Genomic DNA, 15,921 nt, shown 5'->3' with positions numbered 1-15,921 from the left:
GAAAATATTTTGATTTTGAATCACAAACAGTTGAATTCAATAAAAAATTCAAATTTTCAACAAAATAGTTGATTCCTTAAGTATTTATCATTTTAGTTTAAAATTCATCTTTTAGCTGCAAATTCTAGTTAAAAATTCATTTCTTTGATTGCAAAATGACCTTTTAGAATGAAAACTTGATTTTTCTTTGGATTTTTTTGGTTTGAAAATAATTTTTTCCACTCAAAATGTAACTCTTATTCCACTTAACTTTTCCATAATTTCAGACAAAAATTCCTTTCTTTGGTTGAAAATTAATTTTTTAGTTGAAAATTCGTCTTTTCGGTAGAAATTAATCTGCTTGGTCGAAAATCCGTTTGTTTTTCGGTTGAAAATTTATTTTCGCAACTGAAAGTTGAACTATCAATTGTTTGTAAAAAATTGATATTGTTTAGTGTAAAATCTAAGTTTTAATTTGAAATTTGATTTATTTTGCAATTTTTATGATTTAAATTTGAAACTGCACCATTTTTAAAATGATTTTCTCCATTTGAAAATTATTTTTGATTAAATGAAGGAGAAAATCAAGTAAAAAAGTGACAATCTTTGTTTGAATTCGTTAAATAAAGTACTGTTTTAAGCAATTGAGTATTTAAATAAAAAATAATATTTGAATTTGGATAAAAATTGTAACAATATCTGATTACGATTGATTTCAATCAGATTAAACGTTTGTCGAATTCGATAAAAACGAAACAGCTGTAATTCAAACCGAGAATGATGAATAATCTTCTCGGTTTATCATAGATTTCCGAAAGAAGAGGCTCAATGCGAAAAATGGAGAGAGGCTTGCAAGCTAACAAAGGTAGATGATGTGTCAAGAATCCATATTTGCTCACTGCATTTTGCGAAGGATGATTTGCAAGTCTTCACCGTTAGAGGAATACCAAAAGCTGAACGGGTCCGTAAAGCAGTTCCTTCGATTTTACTCCCCAAAAAACCGTTTGCGCCAATTGTGATTCCCACACAAAAATGTGATGCCAATCAGGTAAAAGAAAATATTCTCACAAGGATTACTGATTCTGCTGCTGCGTCGAACGAGACAATTTCCGAAAATGATTCGCTTCGAAAGTCACCTGGTGAGTTAATGATGTATTGACCGTATTTTCAAATTTCTCAATTTCATTTTTTTTCAACAATTTTTTCTGGATATGAATTTTTTTCAGAATCCAATAGACAATTAAAAAGTACAACCATACGCTTATTAAATCCTAAAAAGCCTCTTATATCAGCTGTCGTGAACGGGAGCTCAGTGAATCCTACAATAATTTCTGATAATGAAACTCTGAATAATGATTCGATGGATTCACAAATAGATTCTCAAGAAAAAGAGACAGAACACAATTATTCTAAGCCCATTATCACGGAAATTGTGGAGGAGGAAAGTTATGGTAATATCATGAAAATTCTATTTTTATTTTCGTATTTTTTTTAAGAATTATAATTCGGATTTAGAAAAAAGGAGTTACTAAAATCCTTGTTTTAAGACTAAATTCGTCTCAATTTCAAAGTTCCATCTTCAAAATTAAAAAAAAAAGAAAGTATTTCGAGTAGTTTTTAGATTTTTTCTGAAGTTTATTTTTAAAATGTGTTACATTTTCATGGCGAATGTATCTTTTTTTAGTTAAAAATTTTAACTACTTGCGGTTAAACGTTAAAAGTTTTTGTTTGAAGATTCATAATTTTAATTGAAAATTCATCTCTTTTTTAAAATGTAACTACTTTGTTGGAAATAATTTTTTTTAACTGAAAATTTAACTACTTTTCTATGAATAAGGTTTTCTTTTTATTAAGAATTCTATTTGCAAGGGAAAATTCAACATTTTGGTTGGAAAATGATATTTTTTGTTGAAAAATTAAAATATTTGTTACAAAATTTATTTACATTGTGAAAGATTCTTCTCTATTTGTAGAAAATTAATATCTGATTAAATTTAATGTTTTTTTTAGGTAGAAAATTCACCTATTTCAGTAGAAAATTCGTCAGTTTGGTTAAAAATTAATTTTTCCAACTGCAAATTTAACTAAAAATTCAACTATTTCGTTGAAAATTCACGTAGTTTGTTAAAAAATCGATTCGTTTGTAGAAAATTATCTTTTTCTTTAAAAGTTAATCTCCGTGTTTAAAAATTCTTATCTTCGTTTGTTAAAAATTCATTTTTTTTTTTTGGTTGAAGATTCATCATATTAATTAAAAATTCATTTCTTTGTTTGGAAAATAGCTTTTCAATTGAAAACTTGTTTTTTCTTTGGACAAAAAGGAATTTTTTTTCGAACAGGGAACTATTTTGTTGAAAATTGGTTTCTTCTTCTATTGAAAATTGCTTTTTTAAATTGAAAATTTAACTATTATTCTAGTTAAAAATTCATATTTTTTGGTAAAAAATTTGTTTAACTTAAAACTTAATTTCTTTAGATTTGGTTGACAAATCTTTTTTTAATCAAATTAATTTTTTGTTTTGTTGAAAATTAATTTTTATAACTAAAAATTTTACTTCCATTTTCTGTTGAAAATTATTTTTTTTTGCAGATAAAATTTAACTATTTATTTGAATTTGGCCTTCTTTAATCTAAAATTAAAACTATGACGTTTAAAAATCATGTATTTTATTGAAAATCGTTTGTTTGTTTTTTGGTAGGAAATTAATCTTTTTGTTTGAAGATTAAACTAATTCTTTAAAAATTCTTTTTTTATTTGTTTGTTGAAAATTCAAGTATGCCAGTTGAATATTCATAATTTTAGTTGAAAATTTATCTTTTATGTTACAAATAAATTTGCTTCGTTGAAGATTTATAACTTCAATTAAAAATTCATTTCATTATTTGAAAAGTGATTTATTTGATTGAAAGCTTGTTTTTCCTTTCGATAAAAGGGGATTTTTGTACTGAAAATTTAACTGTTTTATTGAAAATTTTTTCTTTTTTAGTTGAAAATAATTTTTTTTAACGTAAAATACTATTCTAGTTGAATATTCCATTATTTTAGTTGAAAATACGTCTTCTTTTTATTGAAAATTGATTTTCTTAACTTAAAACTTAATTATTGAAGTTTTGGCTAAAAATTTATCTTTTTTTTTAATTATTTTTGTTTGTTTGTGAAGACGTCAACTATTTTCAATTAAAATTTCTTTTTTTTTCAGTTAAAAATGCAACTATTTAGTTAAAAATTTAAGTATTCAGTTAAATATTCATCATTTTAGTAGAAAATTCATCTGTTTAATTAAAAATTCAAGTATTCTATTTAAATAATTATCATTTTAGCTGAAAATTCATCTTTAAGGTTGGAAATAAAATTATTTGGTTGAAAGTTAAATTATTTTGTTAAAAATTAATTGTTTTTAGTTGAAGATTCATCTTTTTCATTAAAAATTCATTTATTTGGTTGCAAAATGAGCTGATTAATTGAAAACTTGATTTTTCTTTGAATATTTTTTTGGTTGAAAATCTTTTTTTTTTTAACTCAAAATGAAACTATTATTCTAATTGAATATTCCATAATTTTAGATAAAAATTCATATCTTTGGCTGAGCATTCATTTTTATTAAATTTTTTGTTGATAAATTATGTTATTTTAGTTGAAAATTCGTTTTGTTTAAAAAAAAATAATTTTCCTGGTTGAAAATTAATCTTTTTGGTCAAAAATTCGATTATTCTAGTTAAACATTCACCATTTCAGTTAAAAAAAAACATTGTTCTGGTTTAAATTTCAACTATTTCAGTTAAATATTAACAAATTTTATTTAAAAATAGATCACTTTGTTTAAAAATGTAATTATTTTTTTGAAAAAAATTTTTTTTTCGTCTTTTAACAATTTGTTTTTTTTTTCGGTAAATTAAATTTTGTTTTGTTTGAAAATTCAACTATTTTTGTTAAGAATTAAAACTTTTAGTTGAAAACTGTTATGCTTGTTTTAAAGTTAATTTTTAAAATAAAAAATGTTACTATTCTATTTTCGGTTGAAAATTAAATTTTTTTTTAGTTCAAAATTCAACTATTTCGTTGAAAATTCTTGTATTTTGTTGAAAAATTTTATTTTTTTGTAGAAAATTAATCTCTTTATTTGAAAATTAATCTTCTTATCTAAAAATTAATCTTTTTGGTTTAAAGTGTAACTATTCCAGTTAATTATTTATTATTTTAATTGAAAATTCTTTTATGTTGCAAATAAAATTATTTGGTTGAAAAATAAATTCTTTTGTAAACAAATAATTTTTTTGGTGGAATATTCATAATTTTCATTGAAAATTCTTCTTTTTTCAATGAAAATTATTATTATTTTTAATTAAAACTGTTTATAATTTTGTAGAAATTAATCTTCTTGGTTCATGTTTTTGAAAATTATTCATTTTAGTTCATAATTAAACTATTTCGTTAAAAATTCATGTATTTTGTTAAAAAATTGTATATTTTGGTAGAAAATTAATCTTTTTATTTGAAAATTGGAGTATGCTGTTAAACACTAGTTTTCTTTGTGAGTTGCAAATTAAGTTTTTTTAGTTGAAAATTGCTCTTTTTGCTCGAAAATTATTTGCTTGAAAATGATTTTTTTAGTTGTGAAGTTAAATATTTATTTGAAATTTCTTTTTTTTTTGAAAATTATTTTTATACTGAAAATTTAACTATTGTACTTTTGGTTAAAAATGTGTCTTTTTTAGTTGAAAATTGGACTATTATGTGGTTGAATATTCATGTCGTTTTTTGAAAATTCATCGCTTTTTGTAGAATATTATTATTTTCATTTATAAGACAATTTTTTTTATTATAAATTTATCTGTTTACAAAAAATCTATTCTTTTTGGTTAAAAATTTATCTTTGTAGTTGAAAATTCATTTTTTCCGTTGAAAATTGAACTATTGGGTTGAAAAATCAATTTTTAATTTCCATTTTTGGTTTTGAAAATTCATTTTTAATTAAAAATTCATTTCCATAGTTCAAAATTTAATAATTTAGTTGAAAATTCCTTTTTCGTTACTTGAAAATTTTGTCTTTGTAGTTCAAAATTAATATTTTTTGATAAAAATCAATCTTCTTGGTTTAAATTTAATCCTTTCAAATAAAAATTAATTTTCAACCAAAAAATTATTTTGAAAAAAAAGAAGTTTCTACAAAATAATTCAAATATCAAAAAAAGAAATATATTTTTAACTGAAAAAGATGAATTTTCAAAAAAATTAAATAGTAGTTAAACATTCAGTTAAAAAAATAATTTTACCAAAAAAGATGAATTTTCAAAAAAAATAATTTTCTACTAAAAATACGAATTTTCAAACAAGAAGAATAATTTTCTACCAAGAATATGCATTTTCTTTCATCATATTCATTATTAATATATTGTTGAAAAATCGTTGTTTTTTTTGTCGAAACTTTTTTTTAAACTAAATATTTAACTATTCTATTTTCGGGTAAAAATTTATCTTCGCAGTTGAAAATTCTTTTCTTTCTTTTTATCTGAAATCTTCATTTTTCCATTTTTGGTTGGAAATTCATTTTGTTTTTGAAATCCTTATTTTTGGTTCAAATTTTTTTTTAAATAAAAATTAAACCATTCCATTTTTTTTAACTTGATATTCTTATTCGAAAATTCAACTATGTAATTGAAACTTTAATGCATTTTGTTGAAAACTCGCCTTTTTTTTAGAACATTATTCTTCTTGTTTAAAAATGTTTGAAAATTTACCGATTTTGTTCATAACTATCTTTTTTTATCAACACTTCTTATTTTTTTAATTAAATTTTTAACGGTAGTATTTTTAGTTGAAAATGAATTTTTTTAGTTAAACATTCGTCTTGTTAGAAGAATATTATTCTTATTGTTTAAAAATGATAAAAAATTCTTATTTTAACTGAATATTTGCTACTCAATTTTTAAAAATTTATATACTTTCCATGAAAAATTAATTTCTTTCGTCAATAACTGAACAATTTTATTGAAACTTCTTTTACTTGGTTTAAAAATTACTATTTTAACAGAAAAAAAATGAATTTAAAAAAAAAATGAAATAATGAGATTCATCATTTCAGTTAAATATTCACAATTTTATTTGAAAATGTAACTATTTTTTTCAAATTATTTTTTAAATGAAAATTTAACTTCTTCAAATTGAAAATTACATAGTTGTGGTTGAAAATTGATCGGTTTGGTTAAATATTAATTTTTTAATTTGAAATTTAATTGTTTAACTTTTGGTTGACAATTCATTGTTTTGAGTATAAATTAATTTCTTTTGTATTAAAAATGCAACTCTTTCATTTGAAGATTCATTTTTTGAGTTGAAATAAGATTATTTGGTTGAAATTTAAACTCTGTCACAAATTTTTTTTTTTTGATTGTTTAAGATTTATCGTTTTAATTGAAAATCCATTTTTTTTTGTTGAAAAATAAGCTGTTTGATTGAAAATTTGTTTATTCTTTAGATTTTTTTTTGTGTGAAATTATTTTTACTGAAAATTTAATTATTATTGCAGTTAAATAATCCATCGTTTTAGTTAAAAATTTATCTGTTTGGTTGAAAATTCTTTTTTTTTTATAGAAATTAACCTTCTTGGTTGAAAATTAAACTTTTTGGTCAAAAATTCGATTATTTTCTAGTTGAAGATTCACCATTTCAATTAAAAATTCATCTTTTGATTTTAAATTAAACTATTGCAGTTAAATATTCAAAATTTTATTTTTAAATTGATCACTTGGTTTAAAAATGTAATTATTTTTTTGATAGTTATTTCTTTAAAAGAAATTTATTTAACTGATAATTTAACTTTTAACAATTTTAGCTTAAGATTCATTGTTTTAGTATAAAAGTCTTATGTTTTGTTTCAAATTATGTATTAAAACTAACAATGTAACTATTCTAATGCTGGCTTAAAATTATTATTTTTTAGTTTAAAATTCAACTATTTCGTTAAAAATCCATGTATTTTGTTGAAAAATTGTATTTTTGAAAATTAATCTTTTTGGTTTAAAATTTAACTAGTCCAGTTAAAGATTCTTTTTTTTTAATTCACCGCTGATTGGATTAAAATATTTTGTTGAAAATCCTTCTTTTCTTTTGGTTAAAAATTGAATTGTTTAAACTGACAGCTTAAGTTTATGAATTTTTTACAAAAATTGATATTTTTTTAGTGGAAAATTTAAATATTATTTCTGAAAATTTATTGCTTTTGCAATTGTTTCCTCGATTGTATTGAAGAATGTTTAGAATGAATGTCTCAAAATTAAAATCAAATATAATGCAGGAAAAATTCATATTTGTTGTAGAAAATAATTCTTCTTGTTTGAAAATTCATATTTTCTGATTGAAAATTTATTTTGTTCTTGTTGAAAATTGAATTATTTGGTTAAATATTCTTTCCTTTTTCAGTTGCAAATTAACGAAATTTCGTATTTTTAGTAAAAACTTAATTTCTTGAAAACTCGTTATTATTTAACTATTTATTTAATTATTTAACTTTTGGTTGACATTTTATTGTTTTGAGTACAAATTAATTTTTTTGTATTACAAATGCAATTATTTCAGTTGAAGATTCATTGTTTGAGTTGAAATAAGATTATTTTCTTGAAAGTTAAACTCTTTTGTTACAAATTTTTTTTTATTCTTTAAGATTCATCGTTTTATTCAAAAATCCATTTCTTTCGTTGAAAAATGAGCTGTTTGACTCATTTTTTGACTAAAAACTTTTTTATCAAATTTTTGGATGATAAATTATCTTTGTTTACAGTTGAAAATTCGTATTTTTGATAGAAATTAATCTTCTTGGTTAAAAATTAAATTTTTGGTCAAAAATTCATCTTTTGATTTAAAATTAACTATTCCAGTTAAATATTCAAAATTTTATTTGAAAATTGATCACTTTCTTTGAAAATTTAATTTTTTTACAGATATTTTTTTGTAAAGAAATTTTTTTAACTGATAATTTAATTAATAACTATTTTATTTTTAAATTCATTGTTTTAGTATAAAATTCTTATATCTGGTTTAAAATTAATGATTTAAACTAACAATGTTACTATTCTAATTTTGGCTTAAAATAATAATTTTAAAATTTTTTAAATTCAACTATTTGGTTGAAAATTTGTCTTCTTTAATTAAAAATTCAACTGTTTCGTTAAAAAATAATTTATTTTGGTGAAAAATTGTATTTTTGAAAATTATTCTTTTTGTTTGAAAATGATAAAAATGTAACGCTTTTCTTAAAAATTATTATTTTATTTATTTTTTTAACTATACTATTTTTGTTTGAAAATTCAACTATTTCAGTTTAAGATTCATTGTGTAGTTTAAAACTCTGATCAAAATTCATGTATTTTGTTGAAAAATTGTATTTTTTCGTAGAAAATTAATCTTCTTGTTTAAATTTAATCTTTTTGGTTGAAACTTGAACTATTCCTGTTAAAGATTTTTAATTTATACCAAAACTCATCACTTTCGGTGAAAAATGAACTGTTTTTTTGAAAATACGTGTTTTTTGTGTTGAAAATTATTTTTCTCAGCTGAAAATTGAACTATTTCACTTTTTGTAAAAAATGGTATGTTTGAGTGAAAAATTTAAGTATTTTTTCTCAAAATTCATTGGTTTTGCAATTTTTTGCTCAATTGTATTAACCCTTGAAGGGCACATTTCCGTAAAATTACATAAAGAGCATACTGGGTATTTGATACCCAAGGGTATTCAAACGTGTGCTGTGCCGACGGCATTGGATAGTTTTCTAAAAGAAAATCAATTAATGATGCTTAATTTATCTAGTTTAAGGAGAAAAAGATTTTATAACAGATTCTGAAATTTAAAGTAATTAAAAAAAATCTTTTTTGGGAAAAAAATTAAAAAATGACTTCTTTCACTCTAAAATTCATAACTTTTGAAGTTTTGGAAATTTTTACTTAAAAATAAAATTAGTCTTATCGTGTTCGTTCTAAAAAAGGTATTTATTCTGAAAAATAAAAGCTTCAATTCAATGAAAAATGAAACACCGTACTTTGAGTAATTGAACTATTTTATTGATCTTAAACTGCGTATACAAATTATAAAAATTAAAATCATGTGAAAGTGACATAGAAAAATAGCTTTTCATGTAATTTGTTAATCTGGCGCCATATGTTCTATTTTCTTGAATTTCGTACGTTTTGTTAAAGCGCAAATACGTCGCCGGGTGTTTAACACCCAGTATGCCCTGTAAGGGCTAAAGAATGTTTCGAATGAACGTAAGAACATTAAAATAAATGTTTTGCGGCAAATATGAGTATTTTACTTCTAGTCACATTTTTGCGCCTTCTATTTATCCATTTAATTTCATCATTACAGATCAATGCCAACCAACTGAATTTTCAGATTGTGGTATTGAACCTATTTTAGATGATTCGCGTTCTTCACCTTTTGAGGAATTTTCACCGACAGCTGTTGAAACGACTGGTAAATCTATGATTTTATTGATAAAATATTATTTTTCTTTTTTAATTATTATAAAATATTCTTTGATAGATATCTATGAAACTCCACCGAACACAAAAAAGCGTCGATGTTTTGATCCACGATTTGTCTCGGAAATTGCAGAGAGTGATCTTTCGACGCCTAGTGGACGTCGTCGAACATTACTAATGATTAAGGAGATTGATCGTAAGAAAAGTCTTAGAATAAGAAAGTTGATGGCTCGTACAAGGTATATGCAAAAGCGTATTGAGACTTTAGAAGATATGCTCGAAAGCTATTTAACTCAAGGATAATGAAACTAGATTTTCGTATTAAATCAATAACTTTTTATTTTTTAATATCACACGGAAAGCATTCCTTTCTGTCGAAAATTCGGAATTTCGATTACTTTTTCATGATTTATTTCAGAAAAAATTAGCCTCTAGTCTTAGGTGCAATTGATTTGAAGAAAAAAAAAATCTTATTAAATGTTTCTTTTTGAAAACTTATTTTTGCAGAAGACTTGCGAATTTTTTTTTTATTTGCAGATCAAAGAGTTCTCTTAAAAAAAGTCAAAGGTTTTTAAAAAGTCCTTTGAGAGACGAAAATATACTGTTATTATTTTATGGGGTTAAATTCCTATAAATTATAGGTGAATTTTGCCCAAAAAAGAGGTAAAAACTAGAATATTATTTTCTAAGTGGAGTTGTAATGTGCGAAATTTGTAGAAATGAACGGTTAGTAATTCGCCAATATTCGCACATATTGTTTAAAGAAAAATATATCAAAGCCGTATTCTGTGATAAAATTTTTGCACATTTAGGTGCTTCATTTGATAATGAAATAATGGCATCTCACATTCTTAATCATTAAAGTTTTTGAGAACCATCGGTATTGTAAACGTTGATAATAATTAAACAGTTTGCACAAAAAATTTGTTTATCTGATTATCTCCCTCTGATAAGTCACTGAATATGAAATAAATTTTTTTAACTGTTCCATCGTGAACATGTTTGAAAAAAAACATTTGAATTTTCCATAAAGAATTGTTCAGGCTTTTATGGTTAAAAACTTTCGAAAAGGGACAATAATCTGACCTTGAAAATTTAATATACGAAAAAAGTATTTTTAACAAAATCGGTATTTTTTTTTATCATTTTCAAAGAAGAATAATAATATTCTACTAAAAAAAAAAACGAATTTTTAATCAAATACACGGATTTTCCACCGCAGGTGCATTTTCAAGTAAAAAAAAAACAAATTTTCAACTAAAAAAATGAAAGTTTAATTTTCTGTTAAAATAATAATTTCTAACCCAAATAAAAGAAGTTTCGATAAAATCTTTCAATTATTAAAGAAAGAAATTAATGTTCGATTGAAAGTATATCAATTTAAAAAAATGAAGTAGCAAATATTCAGTTTAAAAAAATAATTTTTATCATTTTTAAACAATAAGAATAATATTCTTCCAACAAGACGAATTTTCAACTAAAAAGAATTAATCTTCAATTAAAAATATTAGCGTTAAAAATTTAAATAAAAAAATAATAATTTTGAATAAAAAAAGATAATTTTGAACAAAATCGGTAAATTTTCAAACATTTTTATACAAGAAGAATCATGTTCTAAAAAAAGGCGAGTTTTCAACAACATGCATTAAAGTTTCAATTACATAGTTGAATTTTGGAATAAGAAGATCAATTTTTAACAAAAAATTAATTAATTTTCGATTGAAAAACTATGAATTCTTAACTACCTAGTTAAATTGTCATCTTCAGAAATGAATTATCAAGTAAAAAAAAAATGAATTTGCAACCAAAATTGAAAAAATAAAGATTTCAGATAAAAAGAAAGAAATGAATTTTCAAAGGCAAAGATCAATTTTTACCCGAAAATGGAATAGTTAAATATTTAGTTTAAAAAAAAAAGTTTGAAAAAAAACAATGATTTTTCAACAATATATTGATATTGAATATAATGCAGGAAAATTCATATTTTTTGGTAGAAAATTATTTTTCTTGTTTTAAAATCCATCTTTTTTGCTAGAAAATTAATTTTATTTTTGTTGAAAATTGAATTATTTTGTTAAATATTCGTTTCTCTTTTGGTTGAAAATTAATGAAAATTGGTATTTTTAGTAGGAAATTATTATTTTGAAAATTCATCTTTTTTGGTAAAATTATTCTTGTTTGAAAATTCATTTTTGTTGTTGAAACTTAACTTTTTTTTGCAGAAAATTCTACTATTTTATTGAAACTCCTTTTTTTATTCAAAATTATTTTTTTAATTGAAAATTAAACCGTTCCATTTTTTGTTAAAAAAAAACGGATTTTTTTTTAGTTCAGAACTCAACTATATGGTTAAAACTTCCTTTATTTTATTGAAAACTCTATCTTGTTTCTTGTGGAATATTATTCTTCTTGTTTAAAAATGGTTGAAAATGTACTATTTTGTTAAAATTCGTTTCTTTTTTGGTTGCAAATTACTTTTTTTTTTTAAATGAAAATTAGTCCTTTTGGTAGAATATTATTTTAATTATTTTAAAATGGTTAAAAATTCATTTCTTTGATTAATAATTGAATTATTTTATAGAAACTTCCTTTTTTTAAATCGTGTTTTGAATTAATTTTTTAAAGATACTATTTTTGGTTGAAAATTAATTTTTTTATTTGGAAATTCGTATTTTTTGTAAAATATATTTTTTTATTCTTTAAAAATGGTTGAAAATTATTTTTTTAACTGAATATTTAACTATAGCATTTTTTTAAATTGATATATTTTCATTTGAAAATTCATTTCTTTCTTCAATTTAACTATTTTATTGAAACTCGTTTTGTTTGATTTAGCATTATTATTTTAACTAAAAATTAAACTTCCATTTTTTATTTAAAAATGTATCCTTTTTAGTTGAAAAGATGTAGTTGAAAATCCGTGTGTTTGGTTAAAATGCGTTTTTTTCGGTAGAATAGTATTCTTTTTGTTTGAAAATTATATAAGAATGACCGATTTTGTTGAAAATTATATTTTTTTAATAATTTGTTAACTTTACTATTTTGGTTGAAAATTTTTATATTTTGTTGAAATTTCCTTTTTTTTGTTGAAAATGATTTTTTTACTGAAAATTTAACTTTTACACTTTTGTATGAAAATTTATCTTTTTTAGTTGAAAATTCCACTATTTATCTCTTTTGTTGAAAATTCTTCGTTTTTGACAGAATATTATTTTTCATTTCATTTCTTTGGTTGTAAATTTAACTATTTAAAAAAATATATTTTGTTTGGTGGGAAATGTATCTTTGTAGTTTAAAATTCATTTCTTTATTTAAAAATTCAATTTTTTATCCGAAAGTTGCCTTTTCCATATTTGGTTGAAAATTAATTTCTATAGTTGAAAATTCGTTTTTCTTTTTACTTGCAAATTCATTTTTTTACTTGAATATTTAACTATATGTGGTTACAAATTCATCCTTTTTGAGTAAAAATTCATTAGTTTAGTTGAAAATTTAAATATTTGGTGGAATAATCGATTATTTTTATTGAAAATCAATTTTTTGGTAACTGAAAATTTATCTATTCAATTGTTGGTTAAAAATGTATCTTTTTAGTTGAAAATTTATTTCTTTTATTGAAAATTGAACAATTTGGTTGAAAATTTAATTTTTTATCAACAAATATGATCCTGCAGTTCAAAATGGGCTAAAAACTCAAATTTGACCAACGACGGATTAAATTTTGATATGCTAAAATCTGAAAACGGACGCCTGTTTTTCGAAATTTGATGAAATTGCTTCGAAATCACGTAGGTAACTTAGTTATGGGTCCAAATGATGCATGCTCGTTTTTTTTAATTCTCGAAAGTGCCTGTTTTCCCCACTATTTTACATCTAAAAAGTGACTAATTTTTTCAGTTGAGTAAAAAGTAACTACTTTTTCATTTATGCCAAATAAGTATTTATTTTTTTCACTCGTGGAAAAGAACCGATTACTTTTCACGCGCAAAGAAGTGAGAAAATCTGTCATTTTTTCGAGAATTATAAAAAAAGTATCGTATGCCAAACTTTAAAAAAGCTCGATTTCATATTGGATTTATAGGATTCAGGTAATGGAAAAAGACGCAGGGTTGAATCAGAGCAATTATTCTTTTATTCTCAAATTTATACTCATTGGTTTTAATGTTTCTTCTAGTTTCCCTATTTTTTTATCATCCATTTTCACTACATTGTCAATGTATTGTCACTTCACTGTGATTTCAAGTTCCAATTCTTATTTATCACTATGAATTTCATAATTATAAAAAAATTTTATTTTATAGTTCTAATATGTCCCTGGGCCCACAACCTATTGGATTGATGGGATTCAGGTAGGAATAAGACACAGAGTTTAATCAGAGCAATTATTTTGTTATTCTCGTGTCTATAGTCTATATAGTCTCAGTCCCTGGATTATCATCTGTTTAATTTACTCTTCTTATAAATTTTTTATAAACACGCTGTAGAAGCCCTCACTTATTCTCTTTTTTAGATTCGTACATATAATCGTAACATTGTATTCTAAATAGATTTTTATGTTACTTGATTATTTTTGCTTATATTCCAACACTTCTACTCAAAAATAACATATTATCTTTGATGTCTGAATTTGGTTCCTTTTATTCAATTCAGAGAATATAAACGTATGCCACGCGCCTTGGAAAATGTCCCATACTTATTAAAACCAGTAGATAGTCAAAGGCGTTTCTAGATCAAGATTCCTACCTTACCGATTTCGAGAAGCTTCTACCTGTAGTGGTTCATGTCCTCACTAAGCCTCTAGAATGTTATCGGAGGGTCTTATGCCGTCCCAGAATAATATTGCGTAATTGTGATAGCCGAATTTGCGTAAACAGCTTCAAGATTATTTATTAGCATAACCCTCCAAATCAAATTTTAACTATACACGTACATCTTTTGCGCTTTAAATAAGTAAAGATAGGCATTTTTAATTGTTTATCTATAAGGAAGCAATAAATCTTTTTTTTTCCTCAGAATAAATGACCTCGAAACTGTTTACGCAAATTCGGCTCTCACAAAATTGCGCAATATTATTCTGTGAGGTCATCAGACCCTCCGAGAGCATTCTAGAAGCTTAGTACGGGCATGAACAACTACAGATAGTAGCTTCTCGAAGTCGGTAAGGTAGGAATCTTGATCCAGAAACGTACTTGCCAGTCTTGAATTAAAATTCTTCCAGGCCTATTCGTTTCCATATTTACAAAAACTGAACTGCTTGTAGCGACTTTGTGAAAAAGTCCGCTAGTTATCGTATTCTGATAAAATAATTGATAACTGATAATTTTCAAAAAAGAAAGAAAATTCCTCTAAATTTGAAATTTAAAAGGTAAATATCAATAACTAAATATCAGGGCAAATTAAATAAGTACATAATCCCTTATTACTTTCAATCATAGAACTTTGATTTGTTTATTTTTTATATGCAATAAATACAATAGAATTAAAAAATGTAACATATTATAAATATTTAATTTGGTTTCAAACGTAATAACACTTGTCATTTAAGCAACAAATGTACTTTTAAAGCTTTGAATTGCTGTTTTTTTTCTCTTCGGCAATCTCTTATTTTTGCTGTTGTAAAGATTTTTTTTGCAGATTTTCCCATTTTTTTCATAAAAATTCATCTTTTGATGTTACTAAAGTCATCTTTTTAACTTAAAGATTTGGTAAAATGAAACTATTTGGTTGAAAATTAACTTTTTTGTTGGAAGTTCATAAATTTGGTTCGCAATTTACTTTTCTGGTTAAAAATTTAACTATTATGTTGAAAATTTATTTCGTTTTTGATTATGAGTTAATCTTTTTAATTGAAAGCTTGACTTTCTCATTTTTAGTTATATATTTATCTTTTGAAGTTTATAATTCGACTATATAATTGACAATTCGTCATTTTTAATAGAAAATGTAAGTACTTGGTTGGAAATTTATGTATTTTGGTGGTAATTTAGATTTTTCAAAAAAATTAATCTTCTTAGTTAAAAAATAAACTTTTCGACTGAAAAAGTAACTCTTTTATTTTGTTTTAAAAATGGACCTATTCTAGTTAAAACTTTTTAAAATTTGTTAAACTTTCTTGAAGGACCTTTTCAAACTGATAGAAACCAACATCAGATTGTTTCAAGCAATAAATTGCTTTACAGTACAAGTACGATAACTTTCCAACTTCGGGGCTGTAGGGGCGGAAAACTCCAGGAATTGCGGACATGCAATTGCAATTGCGGTGCGCGCATGCGTAAATCATGAGCAAAATAGCACACGTAGTGGGAGAACCCCAATTAGTGTGCGTGCCGTACGTGTGACGACGTTCTATGGGGAGTGTACACTTATCCTTTTCGGACTTGTAATGTACTCGATTTTTTGCGGCTTTTATATCTTCTGGTACTTGCATATAAATTTTCTATTCTGACGGACCATGTAGAAAAGACGTT

At 23.4% G+C, this 15,921-nt stretch overlaps 1 protein-coding gene across 2 annotated transcripts in view; it reads left to right on the top strand.

The window, feature by feature from the left end:
• Nucleotides 1-10,377, top strand: part of LOC117174424 — a 15,877-nt gene extending 5,500 nt beyond the window's left edge. Inside the window, exons 2-5 of one of the 2 annotated variants that reach the window (XM_033363536.1) lie at nucleotides 787-1,118; nucleotides 1,206-1,430; nucleotides 9,339-9,446; nucleotides 9,516-10,377. In XM_033363536.1, the coding sequence (XP_033219427.1) occupies nucleotides 787-1,118; nucleotides 1,206-1,430; nucleotides 9,339-9,446; nucleotides 9,516-9,757 (907 nt within the window). In that variant the 3' untranslated portion in view covers nucleotides 9,758-10,377. The remainder of the gene's footprint in view (nucleotides 1-786; nucleotides 1,119-1,205; nucleotides 1,431-9,338; nucleotides 9,447-9,515) is intronic. The other variant, XM_033363537.1, reaches the window with a different exon arrangement.
• The last annotated feature ends 5,544 nt before the right edge of the window (nucleotides 10,378-15,921 follow it).

Source organism: Belonocnema kinseyi, chromosome 6 (assembly GCF_010883055.1).
Source record: "Belonocnema kinseyi isolate 2016_QV_RU_SX_M_011 chromosome 6, B_treatae_v1, whole genome shotgun sequence".
Lineage (NCBI taxonomy): Eukaryota > Metazoa > Arthropoda > Insecta > Hymenoptera > Cynipidae > Belonocnema > Belonocnema kinseyi.
The sequence above is the reverse complement of the archived record's forward strand: the minus strand, read 5'-3'. Positions and strand labels throughout refer to the sequence as shown.